This window comes from Rhinoderma darwinii, chromosome 2 (genome assembly GCF_050947455.1).
Source record: "Rhinoderma darwinii isolate aRhiDar2 chromosome 2, aRhiDar2.hap1, whole genome shotgun sequence".
Lineage (NCBI taxonomy): Eukaryota > Metazoa > Chordata > Amphibia > Anura > Rhinodermatidae > Rhinoderma > Rhinoderma darwinii.
Window position 1 is genome coordinate 420,271,182 of NC_134688.1, and position 25,423 is coordinate 420,296,604.

General features: G+C 43.6%; 1 protein-coding gene across 1 annotated transcript; it reads left to right on the plus strand.

Annotated features, from left to right (window-relative positions):
* Nucleotides 1-514: 514 nt before the first annotated feature.
* TMEM248 (transmembrane protein 248) lies at nucleotides 515-21,498 on the plus strand. Its single transcript, XM_075854261.1, has 7 exons — nucleotides 515-697; nucleotides 7,609-7,785; nucleotides 8,421-8,706; nucleotides 11,335-11,485; nucleotides 12,190-12,373; nucleotides 16,578-16,721; nucleotides 20,572-21,498. The coding sequence occupies exons 2-7, from the start codon at nucleotides 7,624-7,626 to the stop codon at nucleotides 20,590-20,592; spliced, it is 948 nt and encodes a 315-aa protein (XP_075710376.1). The 5' UTR covers nucleotides 515-697; nucleotides 7,609-7,623; the 3' UTR covers nucleotides 20,593-21,498.
* The last annotated feature ends 3,925 nt before the right edge of the window (nucleotides 21,499-25,423 follow it).

Consider the following 25,423-nt stretch of genomic DNA (forward strand, 5'->3'; position numbering starts at 1 on the left):
CCTCCCTGCTCTGCCGTACTGTTCAGTGGCGTCCCGCTGTAGCAGCCATAGCGGCTGCTAGTGGAGCCTCCGGCCATGGTGGGGGCCCGTGCCGGCGGGCGACACGGGCCCCCTCATGCCGCTACGGCTGCTACGGCAGTAGTTACGCCACTGATTATATGGTACAATAAATCGTGCCGCAAAGATCTACAACTTGTTCGGCAAAAAACAAGCCCTCATGGCAATATCGATGTGAAAAATAAAAAAGTTATGGCTTTTGGAAGGTGGGGAGGAAAAAATTAAAGTGAAAATCCGAAAAATGGCTGCGGTGGAAAAGGGATAACAAATGTCATAAATAAAATATATGCACTCTCTCTAATTTCCTGTTTGTAGTCAAATATTTATTTTCAATAAAGTTATGCTTATGGAAAAAACAAAAAACGATGCCGTGTTCTAAGGAAGCCGGAGAGACATTTTGCGCACAAAACAGTGTTGTCAATAAAGATATGATGTTGTGAAGGGGGAAAAAAAGTGGGGGCGGGGCTTTATGTGACAGGTCGCCTGCGTTATCTCCGGAAACAGAAAGTGAGGAAGTGAAGAACGGGAGAAAGTGCGCATACAACACCGAGCCCGACATGACCGAGCCCGGGACCCCGTCACCGGCCGCCTGAGAGTAGGAACCAGGGGGACAAGCTGACTCCGGGGGGCGCCCTCTCAGGTGAGCACGACGGTTCTAGTGACAGTACTGTCTGGACCGGCCCTGCACCAGAAAGAGCGGTGTTGCATGAGATATATATATATGTATGTATTACTGTGTGCAGTGAACTGGGGGGGGGATAAAGGAGAACACAGAGGTAAGGCAGTTGGCACAATGCCATAGTGACCCTGCTCCATTGACTCCTATGGAGGGAGACTGATGTTTAGTAGAGCATGAGATTGTCACAACTTGTCCTGCCTAACGTGTCACTAAGTTGCACAATTTGTATTGTTCTGATCCTTCCTCTGGGATGCGGCTGTCATGTGGCAGCTTCTGCATAATACCCTGGCATATGCCATCTTCTGTCCCAAGATCTAGGTGAGCCAGAGCCCAAGGGAGGCAAACACGGGACTCTGCTGGTAATGTAGACGTGTTGCATGCCTGGAGCACAGTCAGGGGTGCAGCAGTCACACAAAGGCCCTGGTGCTTGAGGGGGCCCTAAATGCTTTTCTGCACATACAAAAACGCCAATATAATAAATGGGAGGTGGGGGCCCTGTTAGAAATTTTGCATTGGGGCCCAGGAGCTTCAATATACGCCTCTGACTGCAGTCACACGGATGATCTGTGTAGAGGAGAGTGGGACATATCAAAAATCATCCAATCCTGAATCAGGAGGGACTGACTCTTGTCCCCCCTTTTCTTGTTTGCTAATGCGTCACTGCCTGGGAGGGAAAGCTGAGTAGGTTTACACCTGGCATGTGGATGGGTCATCCTCTCCGTGCCTACATAGCAGCCTCAGTGACTATAGATATATTTGCATTCATGTACTGTTGATATGTCCAGTGGTCATCACGGGCGATGGTGGCAGGAAGCACACGGGCGATGGTGGCAGGAAGCACACGGGCGATGGTGGCAGGAAGCACACGGGCGATGGTGGCAGGAAGCACACGGGTGATGTTTGCACATACATGATTACATCACTTCAGTAGCCAATTTCCTTTTTCTTTGTGGGAGCACAGTCCGTAAAATTAAAAAAAAATAGGACGTGTCCTATTTTTTTTCGGAAAGTTTCTACGGCGCGGACACCTTCCCGTAAGTATACGGGAAGGTGTTCGTCGGCCATAGAAACTAATGGGACTGTAATTCCAGGTGGTTTTGTGGTCGTGTACACGGGGCCGGATGTTGTTTGGATCTATGACACGGGACTACTAGACGGGCCTATACTCTATCTCTCTGTGCTGCTGTACGGTTGTGTGCGTGGACCTCAAAAGCTCTACATTGTGTCCACCGCTGGTATCAATCATTGCGTTTCACCTGTGGGCAGATATGCTTCTTATATTCTTACGTGAAGTTGTTGTATTCGTCTTTTTTTTTCTTTTCTTTTTTTAAACGTATTTTCTGTCTCTCGGTGCCAGTAGGTTTGCATATTATCAATTACATGACCCAGAAAACAATAGCCAAGCACAAACTGATCGGTAGCTGATATTAGTAATCACTGCTCAGATATGTAATGTCCCGTCCGCTACAGTTGGATTTCACGCGGCTATTTTTTTTTTTTCTATTTTCCTTCCTCTATTTAATTTTTGATCTCTCAGATTTCCGGATGAGGGACTCTCACTGGTTGCATTATAGAAGTACAAGTCACTGAAATAAATATGTACCTGTACTTTTGAAGCACATGAGGATAATTTTTTTTTTCTACTGTACATATTGTACAGAACCCCACCACAATGCCCGCCACGTTGACACAATATATTAGCAGTTATAGTTCCCTCACCCTCTTCTGAACTCATCAGAGGTGTGGAGAGGCAGGGGTTAATGGTGATGAATCGGCTCAGGTTACTGCTTGAGTTGATTCTGCTCCTTCATCGGAGGAGGGGTCCTAGAAGTAACTGGCAGGTCAGTGTACACACAGCACAATAAATCTATGTAGGCAAATGTCTTTCCTCATTGAACAGTCATATTTGACAGAACGTAGAGGAAAAGTGAGAAAATACCAAGGCACCACATGGTGCAGATCACAAGCGAAAATGAGGAAACAAACCCTGGTGAAACTGTTGCTCACCTTTAAGAGTTGGGCAAGTAGTAGGCACCACTCTACTGTAAGCGGGTAGTAATGTAAATGGGTGATGTAGCTGCAGCTAGGTCCAAACCGGTGGTCCACAGACAACCGCACAAAGAGACATTTAAGGAGAAAAATGAAGGGCCTGATGAAGACGCTAGTCCAGCGCTGAAACGCGTAGCCTATCTAATTGCCTATTTATTATTTTTTAAACCCAATAAACCCCATTTATCAACCTTTCTATCTGGACTCCAATTTGATGTTAGCAGCGCTGTACGTTGGTCCTCAATTTTTCTCCTCAAATGTATATTTGACAGAAGACTCTGTGTATTGATGTGTTCTCATCACTGTCTGTATCTTGTTGAGGGGTTCCGTCGGAGGTTTACGTCGGGTTAACCCCTCAGCGGAAAGCAAACGGAAACTTCCGTTTCCCTTCCCATTGAACTCCCATGGTGACAGAAACCTAGCTAATGGTTACCGTTGTGACAGAGTTCCATAGTTTTGACAGAATCAATAGCGCAGTCGACTGCGCTATTGGTTCTGTCAAGAATAACGAAACCCTGTCTCCTCCCTGCCCCTTTCTCACATCATCATTGGTGGCAGTAGGGAAAGGAAGGAGGAGCGTTCCTCCCTCGTACTGTGACGCGGCCGGCACTAACTACGAGCGGGGCGTCACTGCAGGAGGGAGGAACGCTCCTCCTTCCTTTCCCTACTGCCACCAATGATGTGAGAAAGGGGCAGGGAAAGGGTCACTGTAAGAAGAGAACCTCGCGGGCGCTTTACACTGCGCGCACGCCATGTTCGCTTCACTTCTTTCAATACTAAGCTGTGTGGCCAGACAGCTTAGTATCCAAATACATAAATTGACGGTATTGAACAGATGCATCGTGCATCCCTACCTTTTATAGAAGCCTTATCTGTGTGTAGTTACCTGTAAGGCCTTATGCCCGTACAGGACAGTATTCCTGCGGGGAGGGAGGGACCCCTAGCGTCATACATAACTAGGACGCTAGGAGCCCGGCTCCCTGAACTGTGTTCGGTCCGGGAAATGCTTCCGACACACTGTTCGTATATCACGGACCAAACACGGTCATGTGAATAAGGCCTAATGCAGCATGTCGGCCAGCAGCCGAATGGGCACGCATTTACCAGGCACTTACTACCTGGTAAGTGCACCACACAAAGTACTGACTCCCCATTCTCTCCCAGCTTCACACGGCATAAATCATAAACATGAAGTATTAGTTGATATTCTCTCCAAAATCCACAATCTCACAACCCCCGTCAATGGTCCTCATCGTCTTGAGAACAACTCACAGAAAGTTATGTGATCTTTACTTCGTACCGCTATAAAGAGGCCCACAGTAAGTGAGTTCGGTCAATGTTTGTCAGGCTTTCCTGTATTTTTTATACTAATGCAGCTTTTAGCACTATCCTTTCGTTCTAAAATACCATTAAAGTTAGTAGCGTACGTCATGATTCGCTGTTATCCATTTGAAAACTCCTCCACCATCGCTGTCATTGCTCCGTTGTAAGCGGAAGCCTTGGCGCTAGTATGAGCAGAGCCTTGTTGACACATCTTACGTTTTAGTGCACTGACACGTTCATACTTTTATGTATATGTTGTTGTGCTTCCTTAAATCTGAATAGTAGAAAGCAGATAAAGGAATCGTGCAGGATGCAAAAAAAAAAAAAATGTATCGTTCTGGTTGCCAATGATAACCGCCTCATGCAGGGGTTCCCAGAGCGCATAACATGTAATACAGAGATACCAACTACTAGTCCTGTAGTTGATAAGAACTATGGCATGGGGTACATGGGGCAAGACTAAACTTCTGCTGTGGACTTCTTCTCTTCCACTGCTGCTCGCAGCTTCTATTCGTGGCCCTGTATCTGCTCCATAATGGGGACAATTGGCTCCGAACCGTTGAAAATCGGTGACGGAGCTCTATACCAAAAAGCATGTTACATCTGCTGTGAAGGAGCAACTACATAGGACTGACCCGGAGGTAACGCAGAAGTCCTGTGTGGTTGTATCCCCTGTTGTGTGAAAAGAACTCGTATGTATATAGCTAAACTAATGCCGTACAACTGACCTGCAACAAGAATCTTTTGGTATCTAGAAGTCCTGTATGTGCCACACATTATTACACTGCGGCCCGTCTCCGTGTACTCGTAGGAGCATGTGACTGCATATAAACAATAAAACAAGACTGTTTAATAACCTAATTCCAATAATTCCTACTAATCTCTTCGCCTCCAGAGGGTTGTCCGTTAATCACCAACCACAGGATTTAGTTTAGCATCGATAAATCCTCTTTTTCCCAGCCGGCCTCGCTCTAGAAACGTGAGACGGTATAGTCTTACTATCTGATGTTCCTGTATGGAGGTTGGCCGGCTTGTGTATCACTGCTGGGCGCCAAGGTGACACTTCATGCTGGACCTAATAATGCAGCAATTCGAAAGCCTGGTAAACCATTTCTCTTATCCATGAAATGGCCATGTTTGTTAATGTTTCTTACTCAACTAGTCCAATACATGGAATTGAATGAAAGTGTTAAAGCCGTTTCACAGGGAAGTCCGCATTATTGCTTTCAAAATTAAATCTGTTATATATTAGCCCTCTGGCATGCCCAAGTGCCCTAATAGGCCATCAATATCTGATTGGTGGAGGCTTGACTACCGGCACCCCCGCCAATCAGATATTTTGAAAGGGCTGCGGCGCTCCTACGAGTGCCGTGTCCTGTTTGTTCATTATCTGCTCATACTGTGAATCGCCAACACATTTGTAGCAGCTGTTCACAGTATTAGTCTTCTATTCACTGGCTGTAATACTCTGAACCACCACTACAAGTGTGTCAGCGATTCACAGTACAAACCGTGACCGTAATGAAGGGGAAGCCGCGCTCGTATGGACACTGCGGTCCCTTCAAAACAGCTGATTGGCAGGGGTGCCAGGAGTCGGAACCACACCTATCAGATATTGACGGCCTACCCTGAGGATAGGCCATCCATTTCTTATGACTAGACAGCCCCTTTTAAGATACTGTGAGATTGTATAGAATACATGAGGATGTGGCCATAGTAACAATGTCATTGTGCCTCAGATGCAGCAGTAGAAGCCGGTTGTGTGTCTTGGAGATTCCTCTCCATGGATAGTGATACGGAATAGAAAACATTCATGGCGCACATAGAGTAGATTACCAATGTCTTAGAGGTGAGAATTAGGTTCCAAAAGGAAACACACAGTCGCATGAACAAAATAAAAGGAGAAAATATCTGTCTACAGTGAAGGACTGGAATGTCTGAACCTTGTTATTGATGATGTCTAAGAATTTGAGTTGTATTCGGCAGGCTTGTCATGTGTTGGCCAGATCTGTGGACACCTCACAGGGAACAGACACAAAAGCAAATTATCACTGTTGGCTGAACATTGTGTCCTGAACATCAAGCCGGTTATTACCAAAGTCCCGAGCTCAAGGCCAGAAAAAAGCATTATTCTAAGATGTGTGGCAGAATATATGTAGATCACGTGTCCTCCTCCGTAGTGACGGAGCTGGTAATACGGGTGACTGAGCAGCATGAAATCAGACTTTATGTACTTTTATTATGGACCCTGAAAATCCCAGATACCAAAGAATGTTAAATTTTAGCTGACAATACTTGTACTCAGGACCAACAGCTAGAAATTTACTATAGACCTGGCCTGGACAAATCATTCTCTGGTCTAGCAAGTTTGGAGCTAGCAACAACTCATTGTAGGAATGGCCTTAGTCGTCACTTGATGTTGTGCTCTTTCTGGTAGATTAGGGCTCCCCTTAGTTAGAGCAGTGCCCCCCTTTAGTAGTTAAAATGTTTTGATGTGTTGTATACCTCACTTCCCCAGTAATTACAGCAGCCCCCCTCCCCCAGTAGTCATAGTAAGCTCCCTTGCTCAGTAAACGTTAAATACAAGCTTCACGAGGGAGTGACCGAGACCAGGGAAGAGCAGCATCTTTAAGAAAATGAGACCGGAGACATAGTAGGTAAGTTGGAGGAAATGATTGTAACTGTGTCTTCATGGAGCAGCGGTAGAAATTAGATACGCAACCAACCGCGAAGAAAGCAGGAAAGCAATACTGGATTACTCTACCTACATATTTATTATCATGGATTGCTCTTTGCGTTTTGACTAGGCAGGATGGACTGTAGGGAAGTTGGGTGACGTCCACTGTGGGAGCAATGAAGATAGCACTCGGCAGCCCCATAGAAATGAATGGAGTGGCGGTCGAGCATGCGTACCGTTGCTCCATTCCTATGTGTCTACCAGGAACAGCAAGTTAAGCCCGTTCTTGTGATCGGTCATACCCCCAAATATTTGTCACCTACCCCGTGGATAAGTATAAATATTTATTATGGGAAAACCCCTTTAATATTGTTCATACAAGCTTTATTGAGTATGGTGGGTGCACAATTTGAGAAATAAAGCCCGGTAAATCTATCTGTTTTTTCCGGCTTGCTAGTGTTGAAAGAGTGCTCCATACAGCCTGTCTGAGCTTGCGGTTCCTGGTTCAAGCCACTTTATGTTCCCTTGCACCTGTTGCTCTAGAAATCTGAAAGTTTACATTGGCGAGACTCCATAATTCTGCAGAAGAAATTTAAGGTGGACAAGAGAGCTCATAAAGCGATATTAGTGACTCCATCTGTAGTATATAAATGTATTTTCCTCGTGTAGGTTAGTGACTCCATCTGTAGTATATAAATGTATTTTCCTCGTGTAGGTTATCAAAGATTTAATTTTTTCTATGTCTCATTGATCTGCTCCAAGCACTTAGACATAGCTGTTCTAATAACGCAGACTTTTTTTTTTTTTTCTGTTTCTTTCACAGGGTTTGTACATCACAATGTTGCTGAATCTGCATCCCCTGGAGAACCTAAAGTTGTACATCACTAGTCGGCCCCCTCTGGTGGTCTTTATGGTCAGTGTTAGTGGTATGGCCATAGCTTTTCTTACACTTGGCTACTTCTTCAAGATGAAGGAAATTAAGTCCCCGCAGATGACAGAGGTACAGTGTTTTGCTGAACTATACTTATCGATACATTGAAGTATAAGGGTGTGTTCAGAGGCAGTGGACAATTTCCACCACATATTTTGCGGCAAAACTTGAGTGGGTTAGATTTCACTCCTTGCGTTGCAAAGAGAAGACAAAGGAGGATACCTGCGAAAATAGGAAATAGAGAGGACTAGGCTGCAAGTACTCCTTAAAGGGGTTGTCTGGGCATGGGGTGGTTTTTCATACTGGTAACCTATCCACAGGATAGGTCATCAGTATATGATCTGGGGGGGGGGGGGGGGGTGTCCAACACACGGACCCTGCACCGATCAGTGTTCCAGCTGCTTCCGACTCTGTAAGTTATTCAGTGGTCCGTGCTGGAAGCAGATGGCGCCATACATTATATAGCGGCAGTACTGCAGCTCTGCTTCTATTCACTAGAATACAATTATTTTTTTTTGTATGTTCGCAACTGTGGTAACTTCAGTAAACCTAAAAAAATGACCTGGAGAGTGGGGGGGGGGGATTATGGCAATTATTGGGTAGTAATACGTAGTCCCGCCAGATGTTTATCACGCTGCAATATTTAGAAACATGTATATTTATGGGATTAAGGCGGTTAATATGTGTTATGTTACTGTTCATAGGACTGGAACACGTTTCTCCTGAGATTTAATAACCTGGACTTTTGTATATCTGAGAATGAAACTTTGAAGCATCTCCTGAATGAGTCCACACAACCAGAGAGTACAGTCACCACTGGCCAGGCCCGGTCCTCTACACAGACGCCTCAAGCTTTAGAGGATACAGGACCCATAAATATTTCTGTAGCTGTTACCCTCACATTGGATCCACTAAAGTCTTTCGGAGGATATTCTCGAAACATCACTCACCTGAGCTCTACAGTTTTTGGCCGTCAGATTGGTCTTACAGGTATCCATAAGATTTGTATTTGTTAAAGATAATTTCTTTTTTTGGTTTGTCTACTTCTAGTCATCATGTCTACCATAATTTGGTATGTCATGTATACTGGCTAATTTAAAATTGTATATACTGTACTGTGTGGGCTTTGAGATGCTGCAAGTTATGATCAAACCTCAGATGCCAATTTTAAATGGCATAAAAGAAGAAACAAAACAATCCGACCAAATGTGCAGAAGAAGTTTACTTTTAAGTGTAAGTTCACACGGCAAACAAAAACAGCTGTAAAATACGGAGCCGTTTTCAAGGGAAAACGGCCCCCAATTTTCAGAAGTCTTTTATGCATCAGGCGTTTTTTGACGTGTTTTTTAAGGCCGTTTTTGTAGCTGTTTTTCTATTGAGATAATGAAAAACGGCTCAAGAAGTGACATGCACTGTGTCAACAACACGCCGGTTTTTGCCATTGAAATCAATGGGCAGATGTTTGGAGGCGTTTAGCCTCTGTATTTCCAGGCGTCTTTCGGGGCGTTTATGGCCCGAAAAGTGGCTGAAAATAAGCCGTACAAAAAAATAAAGTGCAACTTCTGAAAGAAAACTTCTGATATGTCATAAAGACAAGTGAGAATTTCATTGCTGGGCGTCCGTTCTCTGTGACCCACATTTATGGCTAGATTGAAGGGGCTTCTCCTCATCGGAATGCAAATTGTGTTTTCAACTCTCCCAGAAAAGGAAGTGGCTTTTTGACATGTCAGGAGTTTTCTATAACTAGACACTTTAAAGCATCTGATCGCCTTTGAGCACAATTGAACAGTTTACAAATATAATAAATCTTCACAAAAAGTTACATTTGTAATGCATTGCTTTATGTATCTTGTACCGATTCTAAGTTTATTGCCTGTTTTACGGGGCCGAGGCTGTATTCACAGTTCTGCAGGCTTGAGAGTAAAATCTCCATTCCTTGTTGGTTCAATATTTGCACTGGTGAATCTGGTGGCTGTTATACCAGGCACAGTAAGAAAAACAAACTGTCCCACTGCATTATAGGAGTTTAGGTAAGCTGATATGGATGTCTGATAGCTTGTCTGATGACCACGGGGGAAATCTCGTAACTTTTCTACGCCAGTTTTCAGGCATAAAAAAAAAAAGTTGCAAACTGCACAAAATGGACAGTCACGTCAGGGACGTGAAGCGGAATCCCCGGCTACCGCGGCCGATGCTGTGGCCGATGATTCCGCTCCAGGAGAAGTCCCTGACTTCACTGTCCATATATGCCTGACACAGCTGTGCCTGGTGATTCTGCTCCGGGAGAAGTCACTGTCCATATATGGACAGTGAAGTCTGGGATTTCTCATGGAGCGGAATCACCGGTCGTTGTGGCCAAGGATTCAGCTTCGGGAGCGGGGGACCGCTACAGGGTGGCGGGGCTGTGGCACTACCTATAGTGTGGGGGGGGGCCTTTGTGGCACTACCTACAGGGCGGGGGGTGTGGCACTACCTACAGGGTGGGGGTGTGGCACTACCTACGTGGGGGGTGCCTGTGTGGCACTACCTACGGGGGGGGGGGGGTGCCTGTGTGGCACTACCTACCGGGGGGGTGCCTGTGTGGCACTACCTACCGGGGGGGGGGTGCCTGTTTTTATCAGCCGACACTTGGACCCTGTTGTGTGAACAGGCCTAAACGCTAATCTTAGTAAGTCTGCCTTTGTCTCTACAAAGTCACGAAGTTTAGACCTTTCTAGATTAAACTAAACTATTGGAAACCACACATCTTTTGTACCTCGAGCTTGACCGCACATTTTGGTAGCCTATCTATGAGAAGACCAGTGTTGGGAAGCTTTAATATATAGCACAGCCAAGGAGGAATGTAGACTTCATGCTGTCAGGTTTGTTTTTTTCACTGTTCCCATTAAACTAAAGGACATTAAGCAAAAACAATTGTCATTTTAGACTGTAGTCCAAGCCCTTCCAAACCCTAAACTACTTCAACTTCACAATCGAGCACGCTTCTTATATTTTTATTTTCATACAAAAGATTGATTGCTAGTAAAAAAATATAGTGTGAATGGAAAAGTTATATTAAACTATTTGGAATTGAGTTGATTATGCGATCTGCCCCATATGGAACTTGTCCATTTAAAAAAACACAAAAAAAACCCTGTCTACAGTATAGATGTAAAGCTTAAAGGGATAGTCACAAGATTTAGGTGATAAGTGTGATCTCTGGAAGCACCACTGATGACTAGAATGGGATCCTGAACCTTCCGCATATTTATGGCGCTGGCGGAAATAGCGTAGTGCTATACTCACTATGGCCGTCAGTCCCATAGGCTTTGAATAGAGCGGCAGCGAGCATTTTTGACCTCCACTCATTTCAAACTCCTCCTCATTGCAGTCATGTGGTGAGCAGGAACGGGGGTTCAGGACCCCTGTTCTAGTGATTGGTGGGGGTCCCTGTTGCAGGGCCCCCAGCGATTAGACATTTATCACCATGGATAGGTGACAAATGTTAATCTTGTATATTCCCCTTTAGAGACCGAAGTCTATATCGCTATTGATTTCTTTCTAGGTGACCTTCTGTTTTTATTACTGTTTGAACACCATCTATATATATATATCCCATTTTTATTTTCTCCTCCTAAGGCAGAGAATCCCATGAGGAGATGAATATAACATTTACTTTGCCGGCTGCCTGGAACTCGGATGACTGTATTCTCCATGGGCATTGTGAGCAGGTGGTATTTACCACATGTATGACTGTAACAGCTGTGAGCAACGTGTTCCCCGTCACTGTGTAAGTACTTTATTATTCATTCTTCAGAATCAGATGGATGTTACGTTTATTTCATATTCAGAGGTGTTTGATAACATCACTCTTCTGTACTAGAAAATATCTCCTAGTCTCCCACTTACTTTGCTTTACCTTTTGTGTAGTTAATCCCCACTTCTAGGTCCCCCTCATTGCATTATTGCGCATGTTTGATTTACATATAGTTATTTTATTACAAACTGCTTAGAGGAGTTTTCTTATAGACAACCCCTTTCAAAATAAGGCCGTGGGACAATCGGGCCCTGCTCTCGGCGCCCCCAGCAAACAACGGATTTTGCTGGGGGAAGCTGTGGCCAGCCAAGCATCTATGTAGTATTACACGGCGGCTATTCAGATAAATGGCAGTCATTGTAATACAAGGATCGCTTGAGTCTGCCAGAATAGGAGATGCTTGTATGGATTGGCTTTCTGTTCTAGCTCATTGAGGGTGTCACAAAAGGGAGACCTCTATGATGTTCATATGCCCTAATAAGGCATATGGACAGGGGTTGTCTTCATGAGACAATTTCCTTTTAATCACATTTCCAGAATACTGTGCTGCTGTGACATGTCTAATACTTTGGCTATATCTTGTTTAGTCATTTACAAGTTCAACGGATAGAGGATTTGCATTACAGGTAGAAGAAAATAATACCCTGTTAATTGAAAGGCATTGTTTCTGTTTTTAGACAACCGCCTCATTGCATTCCTGAAACCTACAGCAATGCCACCCTGTGGTACAAAATCTTCACCACTGCTCGAGACTCTGGAACAAAGTATGCACAGGACTATAACCCCTTCTGGTGTTATAAGGGAGCTATTGGAAAGGTGTACCATGCTTTAAACCCCAAGCTCACGGTTATTGTTCCAGAGGTGGGTATATGACTTGGGAAGCTTCTCAACTTCTCTCTCACTACACTACGTGCACTATCGCTTTGGCATGTATGTGACAAGGATTGCCCTCTAGTAGAGGGTGTTCATTGACCTGAAACCTTAGATAATGACATATTGGTGGTTTATAATTTAGTTGGTATTAAAAAAACAAAACTATGATTCAGAGCCTAAAGGTCTTTTTACATGAGCCAATGATCGGGCAAACAATTGTTCATATGAATGCTCATTGCCTTGTGTAAACAGGGCAACAGTTAGCCGATAAACGAGCGTTTGCTCGTTAATTTATCCGCTAGTTTATGCAGCCAATAAAATGGTCGCTAGTCGGCAGCACATCTCCCTGTTTAAATTGGAGATGTGCTGCCGGCATGATGAAAATATATGGGGACGATCGTTCGTCCCTATATACTACCGATCATAGCTCTGTGTCAAGGGGCAAACCAGCGCCGATCAACGAGCTGTCTCGTCCATCGTCGCTCGTTTTCACTGCCCATATCTGGACATGTAAGGTCTTATTTAGACGGCCGTGTTGGGTCTGTGATATTTTTCGGACCGACTATAGTTCAGGGAGCCGGGCTTCTAGCATCCTAGTTATCTATAGTGCTAGGAGTGCCTGCCTCGATGTGGGACTAAGGTCGTCTGAATAAGGCCTTCAAGGACCCTTACCACGTGTAATGATGGTGATTTATGTTAGAGATCTTGATTGTGTAGAGCCCCAATCCACATGGGAATCCAGATAAAACCTGTCAACAAGGCCTAAAACTTTCTGGAACATCTCACTTAGGCTTAGTTGAACTGAACTTGGATTGCCAAAGAACCCCATCCGTGATCTAAATTTGGTTCAGTAAAATTAAGTGACTCCAGGTGTTGTGACTTTTAATAAGGACCCTTAAATGGCAGCTTATGCTAATCCAATAGTATACCTGATATAGATCAACTTTGTAATTTACTTACTGTTAAAATGTAGTAGTTATATCCATGCAAATTCTGTGTCAAATTACTTCTATGTGTCTCCTGAAATGTTGGGTACGCTTTAAGTGTCGCTAGATCAAAACTGCATCGTTCTTGATTTATCCCGATGTCAGAACTAGGCCTTATTCACACAAACGTGTTATACGTCCGTGCTACGCGCGTGATTTTCACGCGCGTCGCACGGACTTATGTTAGTGAATGGGGCCGTTCAGACTGTCAGTGATTTTCACGCAGCGTATGTCCGCTGCGTAAAACTCACGACATGTCCTATACTTGCCCGTGTTTTCTGCAGCATGCACCCATTGAAGTCAATGGGTGCGTGCAAATCGCGCTCGGCACACGGAAGCATTTCCAGGTGCCGCGTGTGTTTTGCGCAACAGTAGTAAAAAGAATGAATGAAAGCAGAAAAGCTCCACGTGCTTTTCTGTTTGTAAACATAAAAACAGTATCATAATGATGGCGGCTGCGCGAAAATCACACAGCCACGCACCATATGCTGATGCCACACGGTCCTTTTGCGTGCGCAAAACTGACACGTCCGTGTGAATAAGGCCTTACAATACAGCTTTCACTTCAATGGGGCTGGATTATAATTGGCAGCACTAGGTTGGAGCGGAGCTGTTTGAGAAAAAAAAAAGAGCAGAAGAAGTTCTGTCCCTTCATTCTTGGCATCGTTAGAAGTCCCACCCGTTGGACCCACAACGTGTAGACATTGGTGGTATATCTAGTTCATATCCTATCAATGTGTATGGTGGGAAAAAGTTTTAAATGTAAAGTACAGGCAGCATTAGGGTATGTTCACACGAGGTCATCACGTCCGTAATTGATGGACGTATTTCGGCCGCAAGTACCGGACCGAACACACTGCAGGGAGCCGGGCTCCTAGCATCATAGTTATGTACGCCGCTAGGAGTCCCTGCCTCTCCGTGGAACTACTGTCCCGTACTGTAATCATGTTTTCAGTACGGGACAGTTGTCCGGCAGCGAGGCAGGGACTCCTAGCGTCGTACATAACTATGATGCTAGGAGCCCGGCTCCCTGCAGTGTGTTCGGTCCGGTACTTGCGGCCGAAATACGTTCCGTCAATTACGGACGTGATGACCTCGTGTGAACATACCCTTACTCTGTTTGCCTCAGTTAGTACTTTGCTGCTTGTATTTTCCCTTCGTACCGTTTGTCTATTTCCTTTAGCACACTTTGCCTACAAACCAAAAACCTCCAGAGGGAAGAGTGTTATCTCAAAGGAAATGCTGCCCTTAGTGATGTCGTTAGCTTTTTATGGCCTTTTAGCCCCTAGGCCCAGTTCATACAGTTTTTTTTGGCACTGATTCCGACTTAGAAACCGCACCAGAAAACGGCTGAAGCCGTCTCCCATTGATTTTCAATGGGACACTAAGGTGTTTTTTCCGGAGCGGCTTTTGGCAGCTCACAGGAGAACAAAGCGTCATGTTCCTTCTTGCTGCGGTTCCGCCTCTGACCTCCCATTGAAATCAAAGGGAGGCAGAAAAAGATTTTTTCGCTGCGTTTTAAGCCTGTGGTGCTCAATGGCCACGTGTGAAAACCGCTGTGAAAAAGTGCTGGCAGTTTCCTGAAGTGATTTTGAGGCATATTTTTTATTTATTTTTTCTAGCTGCAAAATACTGTGTTAACGGGGCCTTAGTATTTCCAAGAGACGTGTTCATATTGCTGCGCACTCCTATGTGACATGTCAAAGAAAAACCATGTTGAGGGATAATGAACACCTATGGTCCATAAGACTGAGCATCTGAAGTGTTTTCAAAGTTTCTCTATATAAACCAACATCTGCTCAGACAAAATCTTGGGGATCAAGTTTTTAAGTTCTACATTTAATTATTTTCTGAGAACGCAGAAATGCATTATGAACATTAGCTGAGACTCTAATTCTGTGCTGGGAAGAAGGGTTGTTATGTAATCGTGTACACTGATGCATTGCGGATATTGTACACACTGTCACAAAGGTCTTGTGTACATCGTGTGACCAATGAAGACAAGTAAGCGCTGTCCTGGCTGTAGGACGCTGGGTCTGCTTATGGTAGGATTTGATATGCCTTGTCTGGTCCTCAAACACAAATCTAGATGGCCAGGTTCAACCACATTGTCTTGCAATCTGAGGGGAGGTTATTGCTTGTCCAACATATTTTTTATTTTTTTAAAATTTTTATTGCAAGCTGAAACTGGAAAAATGTTATGATTGATGTCCCCCAAGATAGTAGGTTGTATGATTATCAGACCGTAAGGTCTGTAGGGAAATCTTACCATGTTGTGCCAGCGTACAGACCAACCGTACACATTCCTACTGGTAAATGAATGGACGTTAACAAATGACTGTTTTGACGTGGGTGGCCGCTGCAGAGAAAATGTGGTCGTACATACTCGCCGTCCAAATGTATAGCCTACCATGTAGCCACAGCGGATGGGATATATGGAAAGGGATTCTTTCATGAGACAACCTTTTTACCGTTTAGATAGAGATCAGGGTATTAATAGTTTATTACAATTTTACAAGAAAGGTTTGTAGGAAGTCACCACAAATAAATAATAGTGTACAGCAAAAGGGTTCAAATTTATCTCAAAATAACGTGTTTTTCTAAGGTTTTCATCTGAAACTAGGGTGGGCAGTGTATTAGACTCTGCCATCATCCCACATTTACCTACCCCAACTTTCCGTGTGTCGGTCAGCACTGTGCAAGCATTGTAATGACTGCGCACGCAGCATCTCTCTGTAAGCGGGGAGAGGTTTCGGCGCATGCGCAGATCAGAATCTGCGCACCGCGCTACGCAGGGACTGGAACAAGCGATTAGAAGAGATTTGCACATGTGACCACTGATGGCAATACCCGCTGGTGGACGTTACCATTGGAAGCGGTTTTCAAAAAACAGATTTTGAGCATGGAGCACTGGTAAGCTCGTAATTTTGGATAGAGGCATTTACTGAAATACAATACAGTATGTGTATATATATATATATATATATATATATATATATATATATATATATATGAGTATCCTACAGCTAGAAGATGTGTAGCCCATCAAGCTTTCTATAAACGCTGCTTTATCGCTTGGTAAGTGTTTGTTGTTTGTTTTTTTTGCCATGTTTCACCTATTTTAAAGCATTACAAAAACCTATGATGAACGCCATGATTGTTCACGAAAGGTTACGGCTAAACACCAGTTTTATCTTTCACAACAGGACGACCGCTCTCTTATCAATCTGCATCTGATGGACACCAGTTACTTTCTATTTGTGATGGTCATCACTATATTTTGCTATGCAGTCATCAGGGGACGCCCAAGCAAGCTGAGGCAAAACAGTTCTGACTTCTGTCCCGAAAAGGTATTTCTATCTGTTCTCAATGGTTTCCAGCCTTTATAGTAATGTGTGGAAATGCCTGATTCCGAAGTGTAATGTTTGACTTTTAAAGAAGATACATGAGCAGCAAAGCTTCCATACAAGAGCAAGCAACACTGCTGGAGTGGACCAGGGAGAGCGCTTCACCAATCTGCTGCTTGCCATGTGTGACCAGTAAATACGACATGAGGGAAAGTGTTGAGGGCAGCTCACTTCCACATTGGATGATGACCATCATGCTCTCCTCTGTAGAACTCCTGCAGATGATGGGTATAAGAAATAGAAAATCCAATCTGTTGAGAAGTACAACGGTGAGCTTAAAAATGATGTCTCCAGCACACTATATTTACCGGTCTCTTTTTAAATCTCCTGTTGGGACGGTCTATCTCTTAGGAAATTGTTGCACACTAGAGAATCTCCTGCATGGTTTCTATTCTAATGAAGAGATTGGACCAGCATACCTGCTGCAGTGGTGGCGCCCATCAGTGACTGGGCACTAACCAAATGTACGGGCTCCTCTCATTTGCATCCTACACTTTTTTTTTTTTTTTTTTACTCATTGGAATTAATAGCCTGTCTTCCCAGCACCTTGATAGGTCCTATTCTTATGAGTTGAGCAGCATGGGGCATATAAAATGATATGCAGTATAAATTTGTCAGTCAGCTTAAATGTTATCACCCCCGAGGCTCTCAATTATGCCATTGTAGTTCCAGAAGCTGGAACACATTTGCTATATCGTGACATAAATGTCTGCCTCTGCTGTATGTAAGAGGTAAATGCATTTTGGCTTGATACACACCATTTCAGTGGTTAAATTTTGTCAGAAGTGACTTTGCCAGACATTTCAAACACAAGATCAAGAACCCTAGAGAAATCTTTAACCTACAGTCCCCCTCTGCACAAATGCTCATTGCCCCCCCCCCCCCATAACCTGCTTCTCTACCGTTACTGATGGAAAGCTTTCCACCCTACTCTCCAAATCACACTTCATCACGTGTACACTTGACCCAATTCCATCCCCAACTTTACCCATCTCTACAACCTATCTCTAACCACTGGCATCTTCACTTCTTCATTTAAACATGCAATATCACACCCATCCTTAAGCAGCCATCCCTCGACTGGTCCCTTTTGTCCAGCTATCGTCCATCTCAAAACTCTTTGAACAACATGTCCAGCTTGAACTGTCAAATTCAAAAAAGGCTGCCTGCCGGCAGAAATAAGCCCTGTTTTCCAACCATTATTAAAGAGTAAAAATAAAAAAGTCTTTATTCAATTTGCAACAAGGACAGACTACATGAAATTTAAAAGTTAATGTCCATTTCTGACAGCAATTAGCACAGTGCCAGACGTAGGAGCTCTGTCTAGAAAGGGTTAAGTACCACAACCACAGAGCGCTACATGCAGTTAGTTATTAGTTAGATTCAAAGGTGTCAATAGGACAATTATTAAAATAAAGGTAGAAGCCCCCCCGACATGTTTCGCTACGATGTAGCGTCCTCAGGGGTATCGGGGCCAATGACGGCTTGAACTGTCCTCCCACCTCTCATCTGACTTTTTTTTTTGTCCCAAACATCTACAATCTAGCTTCCGAAGCCACCACTCTACTGAAACGGCCATGACCAAAGTCCCTAAGGATCTGTAAACTGCCAAAGCCTCATGATATTACTCTACACCCCTGCCCACCCCCAGCCCATCTCGCCAAACTTTTTTTTTTTTTTTTTTTTTTAACCAGAATGATTGATTACAGTAAATGTCTCCACACAGCCTGCTGCCTCTGGATAACCTTTTGATTCCACCTCCTGCAGTCCCTACCTAAAAAAAAACAAAATGCAATAATTTCTCGATTTCCACTTTCTACATGCCCCCATCATGTACCGCCTAGACATCTACAACATCCTTCTCTGTGCTCTCGCATCAAACACTCTTGCACCCCTCCAATCCACCATCAGCTCTTCAGCCCAGTTGATCTACTTCTTTCCTCGTTTCACCTCTTCCTCTCCCCTCTGCCAATTTCTACATTGGCTACATATTGCACAGCGAATTCTGTTCAAAATTTTAACAATGACTGACCTACAAAGCTGTCCACATCCTGAATCTCAGACCTAATCTCATAAGAACTCCTTTTTTTGCTCTCCTTTTGTCTGCTCCTTATATCATCGTCTCCAAGATTTCGCATGTGCATCTTCCATACTCTGGAACTTGGAACCCCAACGCATCCCCTTATGCTCTGGAACATGCTACCCCAACGCATCCCCTTATGCTCTGGAACATGCTACCCCAACGCATCCCCCTATGCTCTGGAACATGCTACCCCAACGCATCCCCCTATGCTCTGGAACATGCTACCCCAACGCATCCCCCTATGCTCTGGAACTTGCTACCCCAACGCATCCCCCTATGCTCTGGAACTTGCTACCCCAACGCATCCCCTTATGCTCTGGAACTTGCTACCCCAACGCATCCCCCTATGCTCTGGAACTTGCTACCCCAACGCATCCCCCTATGCTCTGGAACTTGCTACCCCAACGCATCCCCCTATGCTCTGGAACTTGCTACCCCAACGCATCCCCTATGCTCTGGAACTTGCTCTCCCATCATCAACCTATAATAGTCCTGCTGCAACTACACAACTGGATAAACCGCTTCTACCATCACCTTCTGTCTCCTTCCCCTTGTAGATTGTAAGCCCTCCGCCGCAGTCCTCTCTCCTTTTGTACAAGTCTGTCATTCATTAAGTTCATGTTTATTGTATTTTTTTTTTTATTGTCTCATTTGATTTACACTTAGCCTTTTTCACGGACGTAACTAGGGAAGACTGGGCCCCGGCCTTCCTGACAACAAACATTCATCTGTGTGCAATGTAAAAATAAGCTAGACCTCCACCTCTAAGTACACCTCTTATCCGCTTCTAATTAAAGGGTTGTGAAAATTGTAACAAACCGTTAAGCACTGATATATATATTTTTTTTTAATTATGTTGTTTCATAGTCATAATAGGTTAATTTAAAAATTTTTACCTGAATCTCAGAAGGACTCCTTTCCATTTGTTCTTAACTTTTAAAGTGTAAAGGCGAGGAGCGAGTATAGCCTCTTTATTCTGTTACAGCTATCCCTGATTGCATCCACCCTCCCTCCCTGTTTTAGGAGATCCCATTATAATATATATCTATATTAATGGAATTTCCTAAAATAGGGAAGACCTGGGTGGGTGGATCATCTACCCCTCCCCTCTATTTTGAGATTTCATTAGTAATGATCCCAGAGCCCCCTGTAGGTAGTGCCACACACAGCCCCCCCCCCCTTGTAGATAGTGCCACACACAGCCTCCCAAACAAAATAAAATAAAAACCTCATACTTGCCTAGCCCCATCCCTGCGATGAATGAATGGAGCTGCTCCATAGCCTTCTCAGCCATGTTAGGTTTGCAGCCTCTGAGACGCCGAGACGGGACACTTGCGTAGACCGTCTTGATCCAGTGACATCATCGCGCCGGCCTGTGCAGGGATCCTGTCCCAGTGTCTTATAGGCTGCAGGCCTAACATGGCCTGTAACCTACTGAATGGTGGAGTAGGGAGCTAGCTCCCTGCTCTGCCATAGTATTTAATTGTGTCTGCGTTCTGAGGACGCAGATACAATTGAATGTGACACTTGCAAGCACCGGGTATCAATGTTCTCTGCTGGGCGGCACGGGCCCCAACATGTTGTGGGCCCCGTAGCAGCCGCTATGCCTGCAATAGTGGTATTTCCGCCACTGGTCTTTCATATGTATAGCGCCCTGGAATTGATGGCACTTTAAAATAAAAAATAATTAATGTTTCTCATGTTTTCTAGGTTGCACTCTCTGAAGCATAACCATCCTCTTGTACCATGAGTGGATACAACCTGGAGTCATTGCCTGTTGACCCCACCAGAAGAATGTGTCCTTCTAGAGGGGGAGGAGGGAACACACAATATTGCAATGTTGGTTTCTTCCAACCAAAGACATTTCAAGTGCCTGTAATTGATTTGTACATATTTATAAATGGGTACATCTGAAGCTTGGTGCAGTGTTCTGCATCGCCTGTGGACTAGCTGTCGTCTCCTCGTGTAGATATGTTTCGTGGATGTTTATAGTCAGCCGTGCGAGTTGCCTAATTGATGGGTATGTCTAATGAATGTGATTCTGATCTCAAGCAAAATTGCACTTTTTGTTTTCAAATCTGGAAAAATCTATTATCTGAAAGAAAGAAATATCACTTGTGCATGGTGAAGGCCTGTATTCTGGTAGCTCTATATTAAAAGCATCCATACTTTATGATGCATCCGTTTTTGGATTCTGTGTATACTTAAACTAACGTTTGTCTGTTCTCCCTGTGAAGTCGATACATAACACAGCTTATTGGCAAGGGCAGCGTCTGTTTAATTGTTGTCATGCTGGATATCCTGATACGTGACCTCAGGAGGGGGTCTTCAAGTAGGCAACAAGCAGGATGCATTCAAAATCATTCTACATGACCGTGCCTTGTTAAGTGAAAATAAAGCTAATCCGCTCTGATGGCGCTTCAGAACGTATTTTTTTTATTTTATTTTTAGCACTACCCATTATAAGGCTGTGTAGCCAGGGTCTATATGCCATTGCTTAGTATCTCGTTTGTCCCAAAAGAATGTATTGAATCTATTGGATAACCCAAAAATGTATTGTGGGATCCAATTTGGGGTCCCAATGGAAGCCATTTTTGATGTAGAATGTAATAAAAGATGAATCCTTCTCCATTTTAAGCTGCATTGGATTTACCAGAAACTAATGTTGTAGTTCAGTCTTTTAGCTGAGGGTCTTCTAGTTCCGCCACGCCACAATGTTACTATCATTTGGTAGGTGATCTGCTGGTCATTAGTAATTTTCCAAGCACCATCTCTCATGCAGCTTATGGGTCTTCAGGGGAACATGCAGTTGGACGGGAAGTAGAGACCTGTCACTTCAAAACATTACCAGGTATCTCTTACACCATTTGCGGTTTATTTTTCTTTTTTTCCTTTAAAGATTACTTTTCCATGAATCATTCATCACAAATTACAGCGGTTTTTATTTTTAGTTTTTCATATTTTTTATTTTTTTTGTCACGCTCTTTTCCTTCCATGTGAATTGCTGGATACCATGTGGACTCCTGGTTTATATGGAATTCTCTTTGGTTTTCTGAATAAAGCTTTTCCTGGTACTGTGACTTCTGCATTTTAGTTCATATATACCAACATTCAATAACAATACATTAAAACATGTATGTAATAAAAAAATTTGGGGTAATAGTTTTTATTATGATTTCTGACAATCTCTACTAATAGTTACCAGTAAACCTCTTGAGGAAGCGTGATACCTTCTAAAGTAACTTTTCCCCAAAAATACATATATTTAACATTTTAGAATTTTCTTAAAGTTGGTTGACCATTAGCATGGCCAGCATTAAACCTTCGGGTTGGAGCAAAGTGGCAAATGATCGCCTGAATTCTGCCGTTAATGCCATACCACAAACTACATTTTCAGCTGTTCGCGTTTATTTTATTTTTTTTTTAAATACTGATCGGCCATTTCGGAACAGTTATTTCATGTGTATGGCCAGCTTTAGAAAGGAATTGCCGGCACCGTGTGTGCTCGAGACGCTTGGACCCAGAAATGTCTTCTTTAAAGGAGGTCTAGAGTGTTTGTATAATGAGATCCCTGAGATTGAATATTGGATTCCTGACTTATCCTGGACTCCTGACTCATTCCCTTCACTATTAATGGCCTTGTCCTCAGACATTTATGTCTATCTCCCATTTACTTTTTGGGATTTATACCTTTTTCTTAATTAACTTTTCACAGCTTGGTCAGCAAACCTGCTAACTAACAAGTTTGTTTCTGAGTACTACCCAGACCTGAATAAGAGGGAATCTCTCGACATTGTGTCTTCAGATCACCTGTTTGTTTAAATATAAAATATCATAACTTCTATTACACATCAAACTCCTTCCTACACATCACAATTCCTGAATTACAAACCTCAGGTTATTTTATGTATTTCTTTTAAAGTATTTTTTGTTTCATGTGATGTTGATCTCCATAATTTTAGCCCTATCTTCAAATGTTTTCTAAGTTTCTTAGAAAATGTAAGTGAAAAATACATGAATCGCTACGGTGAACTTCTAACATCTTCACAATTTATCATTCAGATTCACTCACATATACATATTATCATTTAGTGAGAAACTAGACATGGACTGCACATCCACTATATACTTTGGTCTATCGTGGCTAGGCAAAATGAATAAACATGAACATGAGGTTCTTTAACATTTTGATCAAATTGTATACAAGCCCACTTGCCACTTCAAGGCGACCTCTTTAAAGTGGGTCCTTACTCTCTGTTGCGGCACTGCATGGCGGTCACCGTCACTGCAGCACCGCTCCTGCAGAGGGAGCAACCCAGAGGCCCAAAAGCACCCATGCCAAGCCTCCTTGGCTCTGGGATACGTCCCCCCACAAAGCGAGCCTCTGTGCGGACAGATAGTCTTATTGGAAGAATGGCGCATAGTGATCCATTCTGTACTGCAAGTGAAGTTGGAAGTCACATCCCAGACCTAGGGGGGAAACCAGTGTCGATGCAAACCATCAGAAAGTGTTTGCATGACATTGGGCTACAAGCCAGACGTCCAGCTACAGGTGATCCATTGACTGCACTCCACCACTCTTAAAGTCTGCACAGCAATGGAGGTCTATCCTCCTGACACTTTTGTCTCGGCCGCAATGATAACCGGAGATTGGTCTGGAGACCACGTGGGCAACACCATGAAGAGGCCTTCACGATTTCAATGTTGAGGAGTGTATATATCGTAGTGATTTTGACATTCCCCCGCAGCCAGTCGCTGGTCCTCTTTGGTTATCATCTGTATAGAATGACTTAACATCCATGTGATCATGGTAACCAATCACCACCGCATGACGTAATGTCAGCATAGATGGATCTTCATAGAGGCTGGCCTCGATTGGCTACCACGATTATGTGAGGCCAGATGGGCATTGTGTCATTGCATGCGGTTGATAAGCAAGGTGGAGCGGGGATGGATGTTTAGGAAGAGCATAGAATCACAAACGTTACAATTTTGCTTACAGGTTAAAAAATGTTTTAACTTTATAAATCCTGAAAACACGGTTTAATATATATATATATATATATATATATATATATATATATAGTGAAGGAAATAAGTATTTGATCCCTTGCTGATTTTGTAAGTTTGCCCACTGTCAAAGACATGAACAGTCTAGAATTTTTAGGCTAGGTTAATTTTACCAGTGAGAGATAGATTATATAAAAAAAGAAAATCACATAGTCAAAATTTATATATATAAATTTGCATTGTGCACAGAGAAATAAGTATGTGATCCCCTACCAACCATTAAGAGTTCAGCCTCCTCCAGAACAGTTACACGCTCCAAATCAACTTGGTGCCTGCATTAAAGACAGCTGTCTTAAATGGTCACCTGTATAACAGACTCCTGTCCACAGACTCAATTAATCAGTCTGACTCTAAACCTCTACAACATGGGCAAGACCAAAGAGCTTTCTAAGGATGTCAGGGACAAGATCATAGACCTGCACAAGGCTGGAATGGGCTACAAAACCATAAGTAAGACGCTGGGTGAGAAGGAGACAACTGTTGGTGCAATAGTAAGAAAATGGAAGACATACAAAATGACTGTCAATCGACATCGATCTGGGGCTCCATGCAAAATCTCACCTCGTGGGGTATCCTTCATCCTGAGGAAGGTGAGAGCTCAGCCGAAAACTACACGGGGGGAACTTGTTAATGATCTCAAGGCAGCTGGGACCACAGTCACCAAGAAAACCATTGGTAACACATTACGCCGTAATGGATTAAAATCCTGCAGTGCCCGCAAGGTCCCCCTGCTCAAGAAGGCACATGTACAGGCCTGTCTGAAGTTTGCAAATGAACATCTGGATGATTCTGAGAGTGATTGGGAGAAGGTGCTGTGGTCAGATGAGACTAAAATTGAGTTCTTTGGCATTAACTCAACTCGCCGTGTTTGGAGGAAGAGAAATGCTGCCTATAGCCCAAAGAACACCATCCCCACTGTCAAGCATGGAGGTGGAAACATTATGTTTTGGGGGTGTTTCTCTGCTAAGGGCACAGGACTACTTCACCGCATCAATGGGAGAATGGATGGAGCCATGTAGTGACAACCTCCTTCCCTCCACCAGGACATTAAAAATGGCTCGTGGCTGGGTCTTCCAGCACGACAATGACCCGAAACATACAGCCAAGGCAACAAAGGAGTGGCTCAAAAAGAAGCACATTAAGGTCATGGAGTGGCCTAGCCAGTCTCCAGACCTTAATCCCATCGAAAACTTATGGAGGGAGCTGAAGATCCGAGTTGCCAAGCGACAGCCTCGAAATCTTAATGATTTACAGATGATCTGCAAGGAGGAGTGGGCCAAAATTCCATCTAACATGTGTGCAAACCTCATCATCAACTACAAAAAATGTCTGACTGCTGTGCTTGCCAGCAAGGGTTTTGCCACCAAGTATTAAGTCTTGTTTGCCAAAAGGATCAAATACTTATTTCTCTGTGCACAATGCAAATAAATATATATAATTTTGACAATGTGATTTTTTTTTTTTTTTTTTTTATATATATAATCTATCTCTC